This window comes from Prionailurus bengalensis, chromosome D1 (assembly GCF_016509475.1).
Source record: "Prionailurus bengalensis isolate Pbe53 chromosome D1, Fcat_Pben_1.1_paternal_pri, whole genome shotgun sequence".
Lineage (NCBI taxonomy): Eukaryota > Metazoa > Chordata > Mammalia > Carnivora > Felidae > Prionailurus > Prionailurus bengalensis.
Genome location: NC_057346.1, coordinates 74,848,267 through 74,867,034, shown reverse-complemented (window position 1 = coordinate 74,867,034; position 18,768 = coordinate 74,848,267). Strand labels below are relative to the sequence as shown.

At 37.7% G+C, this 18,768-nt stretch overlaps 1 protein-coding gene and 1 pseudogene across 2 annotated transcripts in view; both read right to left on the bottom strand.

Annotated features, from left to right (window-relative positions):
• LOC122484422 (L-lactate dehydrogenase C chain) overlaps positions 1–18,768 on the bottom strand; it is a 42,402-nt gene that overhangs the window by 21,620 nt on the left and 2,014 nt on the right. For both annotated transcript variants that reach the window (XM_043582387.1, XM_043582388.1), the window contains exons 3-4: positions 10,734–10,851; positions 2,242–2,415 (exon numbers count right to left, since the gene is read on the bottom strand). In XM_043582387.1, coding sequence (XP_043438322.1) covers positions 2,242–2,415; positions 10,734–10,851 — 292 coding nt within the window. The remainder of the gene's footprint in view (positions 1–2,241; positions 2,416–10,733; positions 10,852–18,768) is intronic.
• LOC122484423 lies at positions 14,251–16,854 on the bottom strand (annotated as a pseudogene).

Sequence of the window (18,768 nt, the reverse complement as noted above, 5' to 3'; positions counted from 1 at the left end):
AGGTATTATGTTAAGTGAAATAAATCAGACTGAAAGACAAATACCATATGATTCCACTCATAAGTGGAATCCAAAAAAAAAAAAAAGAATAAACAAACAAAAAGCAGAATCAGACCTATAAATACACAGAATAAACTGATGTTTGCAAAAGGGGAGTGATATGGGGGATTGGGCAAAATGGGTGAAGAGGAGAAAGAGATACAGTCTTCCAGTTATGAAATGAATAAGTCATGGGATTAAAAGACACAGCACCAGGGAAAAAAAAGATGTGAGATACACACACACACACAATTTATATATACAATTTATATAAAATATATATACACAATTTAATATTCAGCTACAAGAAAGAAGGAAATCCTGCCATTTGTGATAGCATGGATGGATCTTAAGGGCATTATACTAAGTGAAATAAGTCTGACAGAGAAAGACAAATACTGTATGATGTCACACGTGGAATTAAAAAAGCCAAACTCAAAAACAAAGAGGTGGTTGCCAGGGACTGGGGGAGGGAGAGAAATGGAGAAATGTCAGTCAAAGGATACAAACTTTCAGTTATTAAATGAATAAATTCTGAGGATCTACTATATAGCGTGGTGACTATAGTTAACGATATGGTATTATATACTTAAAAATTGCTAAGACAGTAGGGGTGTCTGGGTGGCTCAGTCAGTTAAGCATCTGACTCTTGGTTTCAGCTCAGATCATGATCTCACAGTTCATGAGTTCGAGCCCTGCATCCGGCTCTGCACTCACAGCGTGGAGCCTGCTTAGGATTCTCTCTCCTTCTACCTGCCCCTACCCCGCTATCACTGTCTCTGTCTCTCTCTCTCAAAAACAAAAAAACAAAAAAACAAAAAAACAAAAACATTAAGACAGCAGATCTTAAATGTTTTCCCCATAAAAAGGAAATGCTAATTATGTGAGGTAATGGAAGTATTAACTAACACTACTGTGGCAGTCATTTTGCAATATACAAGTATATCAAATCATCATAGTATATATACCTTAAACTTACACATTATAGGTCAATTGTATCTTTTTTTCAGTAGCTTTATTTTTTTATTTTTTTTGAAATTTATTGTCAAATTGGTTTCCATACAACACCCAGTGCTCATCCCAACAAGTGCCCTCCTCAATACCCATCACCCACCCTCCCCTCCCTCCCACCCCCCATCAACCCTCAGTTTGTTCTCAGTTTTTTAACAGTCTCTTATGTTTTGGCTCTCTCCCACTCTAACCTCTTTTTTTTTTTTTTCCTTCCCCCATGGGTTTCTGTTAAGTTTCTTAGGATCCACATAAGAGTGAAACCATATGGTATCTGACTTTCTCTGTATGGCTTATTTCACTCAGCATCACACTCTCCAGTTCCATCCACGTTGCTACAAAAGGCCATATTTCATTCTTTCTCATTGCCACGTAGTATTCCATTGTGTATATAAACCACAATTTCTTTATCCATTCATCAGTTGATGGACATTTAGGCTCTTTCCATCATTTGGCTATTGTTGAGAGTGCTGCTATAAACATTGGGGTACAAGTGGCCCTATGCATCAGTACTCCTGTATCCCTTGGATAAATTCCTAGCAGTGCTATTGCTGGGTCATAGGGTAGGTCTATTTTTAATTTTCTGAGGAACCTCCACACTGCTTTCCAGAGCGGCTGCACCAATTTGCATTCCCACCAACAGTGCAAGAGGGTTCCCGTTTCTCCACATCCTCTCCAGCATCTATAGTCTCCTGATTTGTTCATTTTGGCCACTCTGACTGGCGTGAGGTGACATCTGAGTGCGGTTTTGATTTGTATTTCCCTGATGAGGAGCGACGTTGAGCATCTTTTCATGTGCCTGTTGGCCACCTGGATGTCTTCTTTAGAGAAGGGTCTGTTCATGTTTTCTGCCCATTTCTTCACTGGATTATTTGTTTTTTAGGTGTGGAGTTTGGTGAGCTCTTTATAGATTTTGGATACTAGCCCTTTGTCTGATATGTCATTTACAAATACCTTTTCCCATTCCATTGGTTGCCTTTTAGTTTTGTTGGTTGTTTCCTTTGCTGTGCAGAAGCTTTTTATCTTCATGAGAGGTCAATTGTATCTCAATAAAGCTAGAAAAAAACTTATTGTATTATATACTTTGAATGGGTGCAGCTTATGGTATATAAATGTTACATCAATTAAGTTGCTTTTTAAAAATGCTATGGAAAGATCATCTTGATTCAGTTAAAGGGAGGATAAAAGACTTACCTGGATTTGAAACAATAAGCATCTTACAGTCAGGACTATGATGGACTATGGTAGGAATGATCGATTTCATAATGTTCACATTACGTTGGACCAGGGCAAGGCGACTTTCTCCCTCCTGCTGCCGCGCACCTGCTGTGACAATAACTAATTTGGAGTTTGCAGATACACTGTAATCTAAAAAGGAAACAAAAGGCAATACTTGGATCAAGAATGCCATAATTACTGTGCCTTACTTCTTTAAACGTGTTTGCAGATGAACAGACTTTCCAGACTTTCCAAGGCCAAGGAGGCCTTGTCACTATGACTTACCAGTTTTCACATTTAAAAAAATAATAACAAATCCTACCAACCCATTTAGCCCACATTCTCATTTCTTATTAAGACCTGAGTCAATGCAAGTCAGCTCCCTCTGGTTTCTTAGAAATACCTTATGAAGCTTAGAACTCTGAGAATTTATGTATCTGTTTCAGGATTCTAAGGATAAGCATGTATTTACTTCTAATTATTATAAAGGATGAGATTTGAGATCACAGAGAAGTTCTTGATCCACACAAGAAAGTAAATTACTTTATAAGTCTGATGACCAGTCATAAAATTGTTTCACCTATTAAATCCAATGATAATATAATATGATGCTCATTATCCCATACTGGACTTTTAAAAAGTTATTATATACCTGGAAGTTATTTTCCATATGGATATAAAACATTAAATTAAATAAAACCTGTATATCCCATCTCTATTTAAAAAAAAAACTTTAAAAAACTTGTATGCTTTTTTTATTTGTTTGTTGTTTTTTTTTTTTTTAACTAATCTCTACATCCAACTTGGGGCTTGAACTCATGGCCTCAAGATTAAGAGTCACATGCTCTTCTGACTGAGTCTGCAAGGCAATCCTATACTCTTTTAAAAAAGGAAATCTGCTGGGGCGCCTGGGTGGCTCAGTTGGTTGAGTGTCCAACTTCAGTTCAGGTCATGATCTCTCAGTTTATGGGTTTGAGCCCAGCGTTGGGCTCTGTGCTGACCGCTCAGAGCCTGGAGCCTGCTTCGGATTCTGTGTCTCCCTCTCTCTCTGACCCTCCCCCGTTCATGCTCTGTCTCTCTCTCTCAAAAATAAATAAACATTAAAAAAAAAAAGTCCTCTTCACGCTGCCCTGTTTGATTTTTTTTTTTTAAGTCTATTCTTGGACCTTTGAATTTCTAAGTGAATCTTAGAACAAATTTAGTATCTACAACAACAACTGATTTTTTTAGGGTTTTGACTATAGTTACATATGATCATAATCAATATGAAAAGAATGAACGCCTTACAATACTGAGACTTTTTTGTACAAGGCCTATCTAGTTAGGTATTTAATATTATCCAATAAGGCTGTATTCTTTCCTGTATAAAAGCTCTTCAAGATATTTTGTTAGATATATTCACGTGCACTTCCTGTTTTTGAGGAAAACATAAATAATAGCTTTAAATTCTTTTGCTTGTTTTTGACATACATAAGCACAATGGATTCTTTATTAATAGCTTCATGTCCAGCACCCTCACTAAACACTTAGTTCTATATGTTGTCCCTGTTATGTTTTTTTTTTTTTCCATTACCTTCTTTTTTATTCACCCGGTATGTTTTTGTAATTTTACTTCTTCCCCTTTACTAACTTAGAAGTTACACCATTTCTATTCTTTTAAAGGTTGTCACAGGGGCGCCTGGGTGGCGCAGTCGGTTAAGCGTCCGACTTCAGCCAGGTCACGATCTCGCGGTCCGTGAGCTCGAGCCCCGCGTCAGGCTCTGGGCTGATGGCTCAGAGCCTGGAGCCTGTTTCCGATTCTGTGTCTCCCTCTCTCTCTGCCCCTCCCCCGTTCATGCTCTGTCTCTCTCTGTCCCAAAAATAAATAAACGTTAAAAAAAAAAGGTTGTCACATAAGTTACAATATGTGGGGCACCTGGGTGGCTCAGTTGGTTGAGCGTCTGACTTCGGCTCAGGTCATGATCTCACTGTGAGTTCGAGCCCTGCATCGGGCTCTGCGCTGACAGCTCAGAGCCTGGAACCTGGTTCAGATTCTGTGTCTCCCTCTCTCTCTGCCCCTCCCCCACTCACATTCTGTCTCTCCCTCCTTCAAAAACAAGTACACATTAAAAAAAATTTTTTAAAGAAATAAATGTAAAAAAATAAAAATTTAAATTAAAAAAATTAAATAAATAAAAGGTTACAATACGCATACTTAACTTATCCAACTCCAAATATAATCATCACCTTTCCACCTTCCCTAATGACTGAGGAACTTAGAACACTACTTTATTCACCACTACTACCTTTCGTTCCCAGATTTATATGCTATATGTAAAATTTTTTAATCCCATAAGACATTATAGTCTTATGCAATTTACATTTATTTAGATTTGTCCTCATTTTTACCATTTTCTGTGCTCTTCATATTTTGCATCTCAGACCTGAGATCATTTTTATTTTGTCTTAAGTATGTATTTTTGTGTTTTTATTAGCAAGGTTCTGACGGCAACTATCTCAGTCTTTGTCTGAAAACGTCTTTATTTTAACCTTATTCTTGAAAGATATTTGTGCTATGTAGGGATTCTGGATTGACATTTACTCTCTCTCAGCACATTAAAGATACCATTTCATGGGTGCTGGATGGCTCAGCTGGTTAAGCGTCTGACTTCAGCTCAGGTCTTGATCTCACAGTTGTGAGTTTGAGCCCCACATCTGGCTCTCTGCTATCAGCATGGAGCCTGCCTTGGATCTTCTGTCCCCTTTCTCTCTGCCCATCCCCTCCGCCATCTCATTCTCTCTCTCTCAAAAATAAATAAACGTAAAAAAATAAAGATAACATTTCACTGTATTCTGGTTTCACTGTGCTATTGATGTATCAATTACTCTCTCCCTTTTCTGTAGGTAATTTGTCTAGTGACAATTTTTTCTTTTCTTTGCCTTTAGTGTTCTCTAATTTCACAAGAAATGTGTCTAGGTAGGATTTTATATTTATCCTTCTTGAGAGTATTTGGCTTGAATGTATGGGTTGTTTTTCATTAGTTCTCAAAAATCAGGGGTGCCTTAGTGGCTCAGTAGGTTAAGCATCCAACTCTTGATTCCAGCTCAGGTCATGATCTCACAGTTTGTGAGTTTGAGCCCCGCATTGGACTCCACACTGACAGCATGAAGACCGTTTGGGATTCTCTCTCTCCCTCTCTCTCTGCCCCTCCCCCACTCACATTCTCTCTAAAAAAATTGTACAATCATACTCTCTTCAAATATTTCCTCTGCCCCACTTTTCCAATTAAATGCACATGACACTTTATCCCTCTATCCTGTATGATTCTTAACCTGTCATATTTTCTGCTTCTTGCTGTTGTCTGTGTAATTGCCTTAGACTTATCATTTCTCTCTTCAAATGTATCTGCTCTATTATTAAACCCACTAATTGAGTTTTTTATTTCACTCTATTTAATATTTAGAAGTTGTATTTGGCTATTTTAAAATCTGGTGTTTTTTAATAGTTTCCTGTCTTATACTGGTATTTTCAAGCTTGTCCTTTATTTCTTTAAATGGAATAATCATAGTTAATTTATAATTTGTGCTTCATAATTTCAGTATCTGAAATCTATGATGGCCTTTTCTGTTATCTCTGCTGGTTCTTGCTCATGTATTTTCTTTGTAGATTTAATTATTCCTACTGTAAGATGTTCAGTGGGGGGGGGGGGGGGCGGATTTTACTTGTGGAGGTTCTTTGAGGCCTGAAATAAAGTGGATTTCTTCCAGAGACTATCTTAAGTCCTAAGACTGCTTGAGGTTTTTTTGGAATTCAGATAAGGGCCAGCTGGTGGCTACAAGTTCTTAGCCACTATTTCCCTCCTTTACTAAAGCAACTGACACACTTGATTTTACGGTCAGTCCCCAGAGGTAGGGAGAAAGGAATTATTTCTAGGTCATCCTTATATTAAGGATTGGCAAATGAGGGCCAGCAAGCCAAATCTGGCAGACCACCTGTTTTAGTAAAAAAAAATCTCATTGGAACATAGCCACACCTACTCACACATTGTTGATGGCTGCCTTAGAATTACAATAGCAGAGTTGAGTAAGTTTTCACAGAGACTGGATAGCCCACAAAGCCTAAAATATTTACTATCTGATCCTTCACAAAAAAGTTTACTAGCGGTGCCGGGGTGGCTCAGTTGGTTGAGCCTCTGACTCTTGATTTTGGCTCAGGTCGTGATCTCACAATTAATGAGTTTGATTCCCACATCAGGCTCTGTGCTGACAGCTTGGGATTCTCTTTCTCTTCCCCTCTCCCTGCCCCTTCCCTGCTTTCTCCCTCTCTCTCTCTCTCTCTCTCAAAATAAATAAATAATTTTTTCAAAAGTTGACTAACTCCTGGTATCCATTGGGGTCCCAGCTTTATGGGGTTACCTCCTATGCAACTCCCCAAATTAAGCTCTGTCTCCAGTCTCCTAAATCCTATGAGACAGTGGAAGCCAAAATTAAAGTTCAGAGTTTGGCTAATGCTAGCTAGTGAAAACTAGCTACAATGCTTGGCCTAACTCTCTAGTTTCCTGACTTCACTCAGTGCCTATCAATTCTTGAAATATTGAAAGGAGTGCTCGCTTCGGCAGCACATATACTAAAATTGAAATATTGAAAGGATTGATAATTTATTTCTTTCATACTTTATGCAGGAATTTTATTATTTATAGCAAAAATATTGACCCAGGTATTTATCTTGCCACATTAGTAGAAAGTAAAGACTGAATGATTTTTTTTTAAGTATTTTAATACAGCAGGATCTCTTTTAACCTGACTCCACTGAACTGATTCAGTAGATTTACTGATGTAAAACATATGGACACCCAGGGCACACTGAATACTCTGAACCAGTACATCTCCATGGGGGAGGTCTGTGTACTTCTGTTCATTAGTTGTTACATATCAAGAATTAGTCATGTTTATATCCAAATGTATTTATGCCAATTATATCTTCTAATTACATAATACAATGTACATCACCAAAATACAAGTGTGAATGAAATGCATGGTAAAGGTAACCACTATACTCAGGTTTGAGACATGAACAGATGTAACACAGAACATATCAACTGAATTGGTAATGTTTTATTATTTCTTGCTAGCTGTTGGATACGCTGATGTTTGTTATACTTAAACTCTTTTTATATGTCAAGTACCATAATTAATTTTTTAAAATAATTGTTTCCTTTTTAAAGTTTATTCATTTATTTTGAGAGAGAAAGAGAGTGTGCAAGCAGGAGAGGGGCAGAGGGAGACAGAGAGAGAATCCAAAGCAGGCACCACACTATCAGTGTGGAGCCAACACAGGACTCAATCTTATAAACCCTGAGATCATGACCTAAGCTGTGCAGACAACTCAGAGCCTGGAGACGACTTTGGATTCTGTGTCTCCCTCTCTCTCTCTGCCACCCCCCCCCCCATGCTCTGTCTTTCTCTCTCTCAAAAATAAATATTTAAAAACTTGTAAAAAAAAAAGGGGGGGGGGACACCTGGGTAGCTCAGTTGGTTAAGTCTCCAACTTCAGCTCTGACTCACAGTTTATGAGTTCAACCCCATGTCAGGTTCTGTGCTGACAGCTCAGAGCCTGGAGCCTGCTTCAGATTCTGTGTCTCCCTCTCTCTGCCCCACCCCCACTCATTGTCTGTCTCTCTCTGTGTGTCTCTGTCTCAAAAAATAAACATTAAAAAAATTAAAAAACTGTAAAAAAGAAAAAAGAAAATTAAGTTGAATGCCTTGGAAAGACATATTAAAATCAAGTTGTTTAAAAATTGTCCTTTTAGGTGAGAGAAATAAAAATGAAGGAAAACAATAAAAATTTAGTAGAGTTTTGTGACTGTTTAATAAATGTCTTCAAGTTAATTGTAGTACTTTAATGAAATTGAAATGATCACTATTGGTGTGCTTTTAAAAAGATACTGCAAAATTCAATTAGCTGAATTATACTCAAATCAGAAAACTAACAAATGAACTTCTAAGTACATTTCCATGTTTTAGGTCAACATAAAATGTCTATGATGTTTGTCTTTTTCTGACTGACTTACTTTGCTTAGTATAATACTCTCTAGCTCCATCCGTATCATTGCAAATGGCAAGATTGCATATTTTTTTATGGGTGAGTAATATTACCTTGTATATATATACTATATCTTCTTTATCCATTCATCAGTTGATGGATATTTGGGTTCCTTCCATAATTTGGTTATTGTTGATAATTCTGCTATAAACATCAGGGTGCATGTATCCCTTTGAATTAATATTTTTGTATCCTCTGGGTAAATACCCAGTAGTGCAATTGCTGGAAAGTAGGGTAGTCCTATTTTTAACTTTTTGAAGAAACTCCCTACTTTTTTCTAGAGTGGCTGCACCAGTTTGCCTTCCCAGCAACAGTGTAAGAGGGTTGTCCTTACTCCACATCCTCGCCAACACCCATTATTTCTTGTGTTGTTGATTTTAGCCACTCTGACAGGTATAAGCTGATATCTCATTTCAATTCGAATTTCTCTAATGATCAGTGATGTTGAGCATATTTTCATGGGTCTGTTGGCCATCTGTATGCTTTCTTCAGAAAAATGTTAATTCATGTCTTCTGACTGTTTTTGGATTATTTGTTTTTTCAGTGTTGAGTTGTATAAGTTCTTTATATATTTTGGATACTAACCCTTTATCAAATATGTCATTTGCAAATATCTTCTCCCATTCTGTAGGTTGTCTTTTAGTTTTGTCGATTGTTTCCTTTGCTGTGCAGAAGCTTGTTTTATTTATTTATTTGTTCAGATTTTGAAGTCATCTCCACACCCAGCATGGGCCTCAAACTCACAATCCTGAGACCAAGAGTCGCATGCTCTACCAACTGAGCCAGCCAGTGCTCCTGGAAGCTTTTTATGTTGATAAAGTCCCAACAGCTTATTTTTGTTCCCCTGTCTCAGAAGATATAGCTAGTAAGAAGTTGCTGCAACTGCTGTTACTGCCTGTGTTCTCCTCTAGGATTTTAATGGCTTCCTGTTTCACATTTAGGTCTTTAATCCATTTTGAGTTTATTTTTGTGTATGGTGTTAGAAAGTGGTCCAGTTTCATTCTTTTGCATGTTGCTATCCACTTTTCCCAACACCATTTGTTGAAGAGACGGTCTTTTTTCCATTGGATATTCATTCTTCCTTTGTTAAAGGTTATTTGGCCGTATAATTGTGGGGTTACTTCTGGGTTTTCTGTCTACTCCATTGATCTGTGTACCTATTTTTATGCCGGTACCACACTGTTTTAATTACTACCACTTTGTAATATAATTTGAAACCTGGAACTGTGATACCTCCAGTGATGGCTCCTAACACACATTTTTAAATTAAGTAACCACCCTCAGTTCCAATCATGTTAGGTAAGAGGGCTTTAGTAGAAAGTATATCTATTGAATCAGATCACCGAAGAGTGCATTATGCACTTTAGTGTATGATAATTATTTTTCCTAATTCTCTAAGGCTTCTTATTTGGTCAACAGATGATGCTAATGCTAATGGGGCCAAGCTCCCCATTTCCTGTAGTATGGCCTCACACTATGCCTTGAAAACTGTTCCTCTATAAACACAAAAAGGAAACCAGGTTAAAGAGTATAGATACGTATATCAACAATATTACAAAAAGTATCCAAGACATAACCTTGGGAAAATGTATAAGATGGAATGACAAGTTTAAAAAGCATTTATCCAGGGGCACCTGGGTGGCTCAGTTCGTTGGGCATCCAACTTTGGCTCAGGTCATGATCTCATGGTTCATGAATTCAAGCCCCACATTGGGCTCCCTGCTCTCAATGCAGAGCCTACTTCAGATCCTCTCTCCCCCTCTCTCTGCTCCTCCCAAACTGGTACTCTCTCAAAAGTAAATAAACATTTTTTAAAAATAAAAAATAAAAAGCATTTACCTAATATGACACATAAAAACAAATGAATAGGAAAAAGAAACAAACAAAACCATTAACAGGAGAGATTTTGATTTTTTTTTACATTTAAAAACTTTTTCTTATGCATTATAAATACTTTATATTTTCCAAGTTTCCTCAAATTTGAATGGAATGTTCCTTTTTTTAATTAACCCTTTAAGCAAAAATTAACCTAAATTTTAAACTGTATGTCCTAATGAGAGTGGTGCTACTTTTAACTTTATATTTATGAATATCAATATGGTAAAATTCATTACTCTTTTTTAAAGCTCTGCAAAGAACGCTATAAAATTAAAACTAACTGGGGCACCTGGGTGGCTCAGTCGGTTAAGCGTCCGATGTTGGCTCAGGTCATGATCTCACTGCTGGTGGGTTCAAGCCCCGCATCAGGCTCTGTGCTGACAGCTCAGAGCCTAGAGCCTGCTTTGGATTCTGTATCTGCCTCCCTCTCTCTGCCCCTTCCCCACTCACACTCTCTCTGTCTCTTAAAAAATAAACATTAAAAAAATTTTTTTTCATTAAAACTAACCTTTTCCAGAGGTAATCTTTGAAGTATTAAAGAAAAGACTGCCATGCTGAAGATCCATTGTTTCTCCCTTCAATTTGTCCACTGCAACATCAACAAGGGCAAGTTCATCGGCCAAATCCTAAAATACATCAAAGTTTTGAATAACGTGATCGGAAGAATGTTCCTATTTCAGTTTTAGAAATTTGAGGAAAATTTCTGTGTGGTTACTTCATAATCAAAATAGTTATATTTTAGTATAAAGATGATATAAAAATGATAGTTTGTGGATGTGCGTAGAGTGACCAGAAGTCAAAGTAAGTGATAGAACGTAGCAAAAATTACTAATTGCTTTGCCTTCATATAATTGTTAAGTTTTTTAGAAGTGGGTTTTTTCTACTTCAGATAATAGTTTTAAAACAATGAAAAGTTATTAAATTTTTTCAAAGGACTTTATTATATTTAACCCTTATGCCCAATTTTTAAATTGGCTGAAGTTGTTTTTTTTTTTTTTTTTTTAATTTTTTTTTTCAACGTTTATTTATTTTTGGGACAGAGAGAGACAGAGCATGAACGGGGGAGGGGCAGAGAGAGAGGGAGACACAGAATCGGAAACAGGCTCCAGGCTCTGAGCCATCAGCCCAGAGCCTGACGCGGGGCTCGAACTCACGGACTGCAAGATCGTGACCTGGCTGAAGTCGGACACTTAACCGACTGCGCCACCCAGGCGCCCCTGAAGTTGTTTTTAGTATGCATCCTTATGGCCAAAATAGAAAGGTGCTCCCCTGTGGGAACCCACATTTTTATGTGGTTCAGAACAGCACATTTAATGTCAGACCTCCAACCTAGGGGTAGACAGGAATATAACCAGACCATAGCTCCCAGTCAGCCATGCAATCACAGAGGTAAACAATGAATACGCTTACAGCATTCTGTTTTTTGCTTTCAGTACCATATTCAATAAATTTTGTGAGATATTCAACACTTTAGTACGAAATAGTCTTTGTGTTTCATGGTTTTACCCAACTGTAAGCTAATATAATTGTTCTGAGCATGTTTAAAAGGTAGGCTAGGCTAAGCTATGATAGGTGGAATAGGTATATTAAATACATTTTCAACTTAGGATGTTTTCAACTTATGATGAGTCTATTGGAATGTAACCTCATCATAAATCCAGGAAGATCTGTACAGTCTCCCTTTTGCTTACTCTAATTTGAATTCAGTTTTACCAAGTGAAACAGAATATGGAACTATATAGAAGGAAAATTTCCCCCCTCAGATTCCAGTGGCTAGATTCCAAAGATGAGCAGTAAGGGAAAGGGATCAAAGTCCCTATTTACTACTGTCCATCTGACCTTTCTGGAAAACTGTAGATTCTAAAACATACTAAATTATGTGATACACACACACACACACACACACACACACACACACACATATATATATATATATATATATATATATATATATATATAGACTATGAGGAGGATAAGGAGTTTCACCCAGAAGGATCAAATATCACTTCTAAGCTAACTGATAAGAAAATGAGTTCATGTTCATGGATCCAGTTTTTACATTAGTCCATGTATATGTTTGGGTCTGAACAGGAAAACAGAACCCACTCCAAGCATTTCAACAGAAAGTATTTAATACAGGGAATTGGTTAGACAGCTGCTGGAGGGCTGAAAAGACAAAAAGGGAACATCTGAGGTAACCCAGAGCTAGCACTCACAGTTTGAAGCTACTAGCCCTAAGACTGAGGGAAAAAAGAGAGAGACTAAAGGAGGCACTTCATGGATCCAGGCTCCGACCTCTGGAAGAGGCAAAACCTGGCTGCTATTGATACCACTGAAAGAGCAAAATGAGGCTGGGCAGTCCAAAAGAAACTAGAATCTAGAACCAACTGCTACCACTGAGGCAAAGGGGACTACTGTGACCAACACAACAAGCAAACAGGAAGAAGGTGGTCATGTCTCCACTCCTACCTTCCAACTTCTCTCTAGTGCCCCCTATTGGCAGAACCTAACAAGATGCTGACTGGTAAAGGAGAAAAAGATTACACAGAGATCCAGCACCAGCAACACAGAGTAAAGAAAGTTGGATTTGGAGCTGAGTGACAATAATTTAATAACCAACACAGTCTGCTTTTAAATTATATTTCCAACTTGAATTATTTCTTTTCTTAACAAGTTACCAGACAATTCTCTTTTCCTTTTTTTTAAAGAGAAAAAAACTGTATTGCAATATAAAATGCACTTATAAAATGTCCATAGAAGGCATGTATTTCTTTACTGCTATATAAATTTACTGGGAATATCTTATTCACCTTTGGTTGTTATGATGTCACCTAAAACATACTGTAAACACTGAGTTATACTCTATAACAAATGTATCACTGGTTTCCAGCAATCTTGGTTTAATAATAAAGACTATATAATCACATCTATATTCTGAAATGTCCATTTACTTTCATGTAGTGTAAAATTTAGACTATAATTGCACATGAATGGTACAAAAAGACATTCACTACCAAATTATTTTATACCTTCATGACAGGTTTAACATTCTTTCTGATTGAAAATACAGCTTCAGCTATGTTCTGAAACACAGCTCTAGGATTCTCAATGCAGTAATTTGTGTCTGTATGTGTCTATGTGGGCACCCATGAAACAAGTTAAAGTTTATCTTTAGAAAACAAGTGCAACATTACTGCCAGTTATTTTGCATGTTTAAATATTACAATCTGATTATCTGTTTAAATTTTTTTTTTCAACGTTTATTTATTTTGGGGACAGAGAGAGCCAGAGCATGAACGGGGGAGGGGTAGAGAGAGAGGGAGACACAGAATTGGAAACAGGCTCCAGGCTCTGAGCCATCAGCCCAGAGCCCGACGCGGGGCTCGAACTCACGGACCGCGAGATCGTGACCTGGCTGAAGTCGGACGCTTAACCGACTGCGCCACCCAGGCGCCCCATACAATCTGATTATCTGTAAACAAACAAAACCCCACACAAATACTCTTAACTCTAGAAAAAAATCCTGTCAACCTATAATTATTCTAATATGCTTTACTTGAACACACATGGAATTTTTGAAAGGTGCATATAGTACCTTAGATAATAAGGCATAAAAAGGTGTTTCATATTTATATTATGAAATGTCCATTTCTAATATGTTTTATGCAGCATAAAGTTTAGATGAAGAAATTCTAAATCCTGGATCCCCATAGTTTATTTTTATTTTTATTTTTTTTTTAACGTTTATTTATTTTTGAGACAGAGAGAAACAGAGCATGAACGGGGGAGGGTCAGAGAGAGGGAGACACAGAATCTGCAACAGGCTCCAGGCTCTGAGCCGTCAGCCCAGAGCCCGACGCGGGGCTCGAACTCACGGACCGCGAGATCGTGACCTGAGCTGAAGTCGGACGCTCAACCGACTGAGCCACCCAGGCGCCCCCCCCCCCATAGTTCATTTTTAAAAACTCCTCTAAATTACGGCTCTTGCAGCAGGTTATCAGATTTAACATGGCGTAGTATTCTAACTCCTTCTGTTTCAAGTATCAAAAAAAAAAAAAAAAGAGGCTCAAAATTTCTAAATTTCTGTAGGTTGTAGCTGAAATGCAAAGCTTTAAAAACAGTTAAATGTGTTTTGAAGTAAGATATAAATTGAAATAAGATTCTTAAGTGTTTAATTTGTGTTAGGCTGTTAAGTACTAAGACTTTCCAACAATTTTATTAAATCTGAGTATGCTTAAAAGTAATAAAGAACACAATTTGCCTATAAATATGTGGTTCTGGAGAAAAATCAATCTTGATGTTTAAAACTCTTTCAACATTGTTGACTTTAGTTTTGTTTAAGGATATTAATTAAATATTCAATCTGAACATAAATATTTGGCCTCACACTACTTATAAGGAAATGACTTACTTTTGAAAAGGAAATTTTGCAAAGCATTAGAGAGAGAATTTATTAAAGCTGTTCAAATATGTCTTTCAACGTCATCAGAAATCCTGCAGTATAGAAAATATCTGGTACCTTTAAGGTTTCAGAAATTAAAATTTCTTCTGAAATTTTAAAAACCAAAAAAGTCAAATGGAAAAGACTGCTGCCATGAAACACTGTTTCTACAAGTTGCAGACATGACCCCACAGGCTGAGTTAAGCATTGCTTCTCAGAGTCAGCAACTTTCCACCTTTACCCAGGCACACTAAATTCTCAGTTTAGAAAATAATCTAACGTGGTCCTTAACATATTCATAAGTAGTATGAATATTTTAAGGTCTTTCTTCCTTAAAGAAAAAATTTGATGTCTCACTACAGAGCAGTAAGGAGGGTATCTTACTTTGAGACATTAGACTTTCTGGACTTGGCCCAAGTGTATAAAATTTTAAGAATTATGTGAAAGTATGGAATCATTATTAATCTGTGAAAACAGTGTGACAAAAGTAAACATCACTATGTCGAACCCTCTTCTACCTTTAACTCAAAAATAGAAATCATGAGTCTTCTATAGCCCTAATTTTAAAAACACACAGAAGTGAAAAGCGTTATTTTTCAAAAAGTACATTTTTTCCCTACTATGTGTCAACATGCAGTGATTTCAGTTCTCCTGCACTAAAAACTGGACTTAAAGAAAAACTAGTACTGCAATGTTTAAAATAATGATTTTAATCAGCAGTGGCTTCACTTTCAGCTGGCCCCCTAATATGTCTTCGAATTCCTTTTTCCTGCAGGACCTTTGGGTTTTGCAAAACTTTGCTTATGTGCGTGCTACTTTGGGTGTACTTCTTCATAAAGGAAGTCTGCTGTCAACTCATCCCCATCGTCTATCTCGATCTTTTTTTTTTTTTTAACATTTATTTATTTTTGAGACAGAGAGAGACAGAGCATGAACGGGGGAGGGTCAGAGAGAGAGGGAGACACAGAATCTGAAACAGGCTCCAGGCTCTGAGCAGTCAGCACAGAGCCCGACGCGGGGCTCGAACTCACATACCGCGAGATCGTGACCTGAGCCAAAGTCGGACGCTCAACTGACTGAGCCACCCAGGCGCCCCTCTCGCTCTTTCTAATGACATCCATTTGTAATTGTCTTTATACAATTTCTAGCAGAGGGCTCTTGCGGTTAGAATGCAGCATCCATTCTCTTATACTGCATGTGTATTCAGGCATTGGGTAAATAAAAACTAGGGACTCCAAACAGTCTCCTTCATGGGAATGTTTATACAGAAAGAAATGGTAACATGCTGAATCCTTGGGAAACCTCTCTGGCAAATCTTTTAGTTGTGTATTTGTTGTACTGGCCAAAATTATAATTTTATTTTTTATATCTATTTCTAATTGCACATAGTTGAGCTGTTACTTAATTTTTCCAAAGCCTGGAAAGCTTGAGAAATACGAAATGCTACTCCTTGTAGTGTTTGATGCTTGTGTCCACACCCACGTCCGTTTGTACCTCATTCATTTTAATTTGTCATAATTCTTTCTCAGCTGCAGTCGATGGGGCAGGAGATGATTGTGAGAGCAAGTACTTTTTATATCCATGTAATGATACATCTTCCTTTACTGTTCCAAATACTTGATCTTTAATGTAGCCATCTCCAGACTCCTTTTTCAGAGTTGCTGTTGTTGCTGCATACAGCATTTTTTGACAAACATGAGAATGATCTGGAGATCAAGGAATGAATATCCATAATTCTGAGAATCCAGCCTGAATAATATATAGCACGGTTGTTTGTCCGCCAAAGGGGTAAAACAAAGGTTATCATAATCCTTATCCCAGGAATCTGAAGGCTGACTATATGAGCCAATCACAAGTTTCTCATTTTCAACAGATATTTTTAGAAGTCTGTATTTTCCATTTCTTGCTCTTGCAAAGATATCTTTAACATCTTCACTTGCTTGGGTGCCGGTCTGATGGGACATGGCCGGGCCGTGGGCTCCCGGCTCCGGATCTAGTGCAGACAGCCAAGACAATACTCTTTTCAAGGAAATCTTCCCAGCTCCATTTGTCTGGACTGTCAAAGGCAGAACTCAAATAATTGCAAAAGTGTTGTTTTTTAAGAATTAACTATGAGTCATTTCTTAAACAGAATTCGAAACAGAGAGTCTGGGTTTGTTTAGCCTGTTACAACCTTTTAAGAATAGTTATTTGGAGGCGCCTGGGTGGCTCAGTCGGTAAAGCATCCGGTTTCAGCTCAGTTTATGATCTCTCAGTCCATGGGTTCAGGGGCCCTGTAAGGGCTCTGTGCGGACAGCTCAGACAGGGCCTGGAGCCTGCTTTGGATTCTGTCTCCCTCTCTCTGCCCCTCCCCCATTCTTACTCTGTCTCTCTCAAAAATAAACATTAAAAAAAAAACAAAAAACAAGAATAGTTATAAGCATCCCAGGATCTTTTCTCCAGGGAGTTCTAGAATAACTATAGTAAGGTAAGAGAATGGTACGGTAAAAGTAAGAGAATAAAAAATATATATGTATCAATCTAAGGAAAACTGCTTCGGCCACTTAATTCTGTATAGGACAAGGAAGTAGGCTGTACTGCTATGCTTTAAAGTCCACCTTTCAATAGGGGTGCCTGGGTGGCTCAGTCGGTTAAGCATCCAACTTCACCTTAGGTCATGATCTTGAGGTTCCTGGGTTCGAGCCCCACATCGAGCTCTGTGCTGACAGCTCAGAGCCTAGAGCCTGCTTCGGATTCTGTGTCTCCCTCTCTCTCTGCCCCTCCGCCACTCATGCTCTGTCTCTCAAAAATAAATATTGAAAAAAAAAATTTTTTTTAATTAAAAATAAATAAATAAATAAGGTTCACATTTCAATGATATATGCAGGTGTCATGGTACTCATTACAGCCCATATGTCCCTTGAAGTCAATAAACTATGTAAATATATATTTTTTAATATCCTTCATCACTTTCCATTTATCCCACAATGTGCATCAATGTGACCTGGGTATTTCCAGTGTACTGTGGATTCTAGTAGGAAATAAATGGGCTCCGACAACTGACCTTCTCTCACAATTGGAGTTCTGAAATTCCATGATGCCTTGGAGGAGGCTTTATATGATTCATTGTACTAAGCACTTAATAAATTCTTTTTTTTTTTTTTTAAGATTCTATTTTTAAATAATCTCCACACCCAACATGGGGCTCTAACTTACAACTCCAAGATAAGGAGTTGCGTGCTCCACTGACTGAACCAGCCAGGCACCCCATTCAATAAATTCTTTATATCTGCAAACTCACACCCTTCAGTTTTATAAATTTATCTCTTGAATAATTTTCTTCCCTCTCTTTCTTTTCGCTTCCTAGAAACGTCCATGAGTGACTGGACTTCCTGATTGGTCCTCTAATTTCATCTCTTTTGTGTATTCCATTGTTGACCTTCTTCTTTCCAGCAGCCCAGTAGAAGTAAGGGGGATTCTTGCCTCACTGTCCAATATACAGATTTTTACCTGATCCTACTGCTTTGTATAAGATGCCTGTCTTTACTGTCCTTGATGTCTTAAGTGTAGAACATGCCTGATTCAATTACTCCAAAGAATGTACTCCTCCCCCTTGCCTGCTGGGATGTGAGAGGCAGTTACTTGGTTGATAAAGGTGCAGAAGAGAATCTGGTGGTTTTCCTTCTCATCATATAAACTTTTAACCAATTCTCCCATGTTTTTCCCATCCCTCACCTCCACCTTGTGAGACAACTGGTACTTCCGATTCCTAAGCCTTTCTTGGGGTTCTGGAATTTAACTGGCTTGGCTTTTTGTCATCTCGCTCTGCCGGTTTAAAAAAAAAGTCTATATAATATCATAAAGCTTTTAAGAACACAGGATCTGTGTCCAGACTGCCAAGGTTTGAATTCTAACTCCTTCACCTACTAGCCACTTGGCCATGGGCAAGTTACTTAATATCTATATTTCAGTATTTTTGTTTATAAATGGAGATAACAGTACATACCTCCCAAGGTTGTTATAAAGATGAAATAATATCTTTAAAACATTTAGAGAAACAAAAGACTTGTACACTGAAAACTACAAAACGTTGCTGAAACAAATTAAAGAAGACACAAATAAA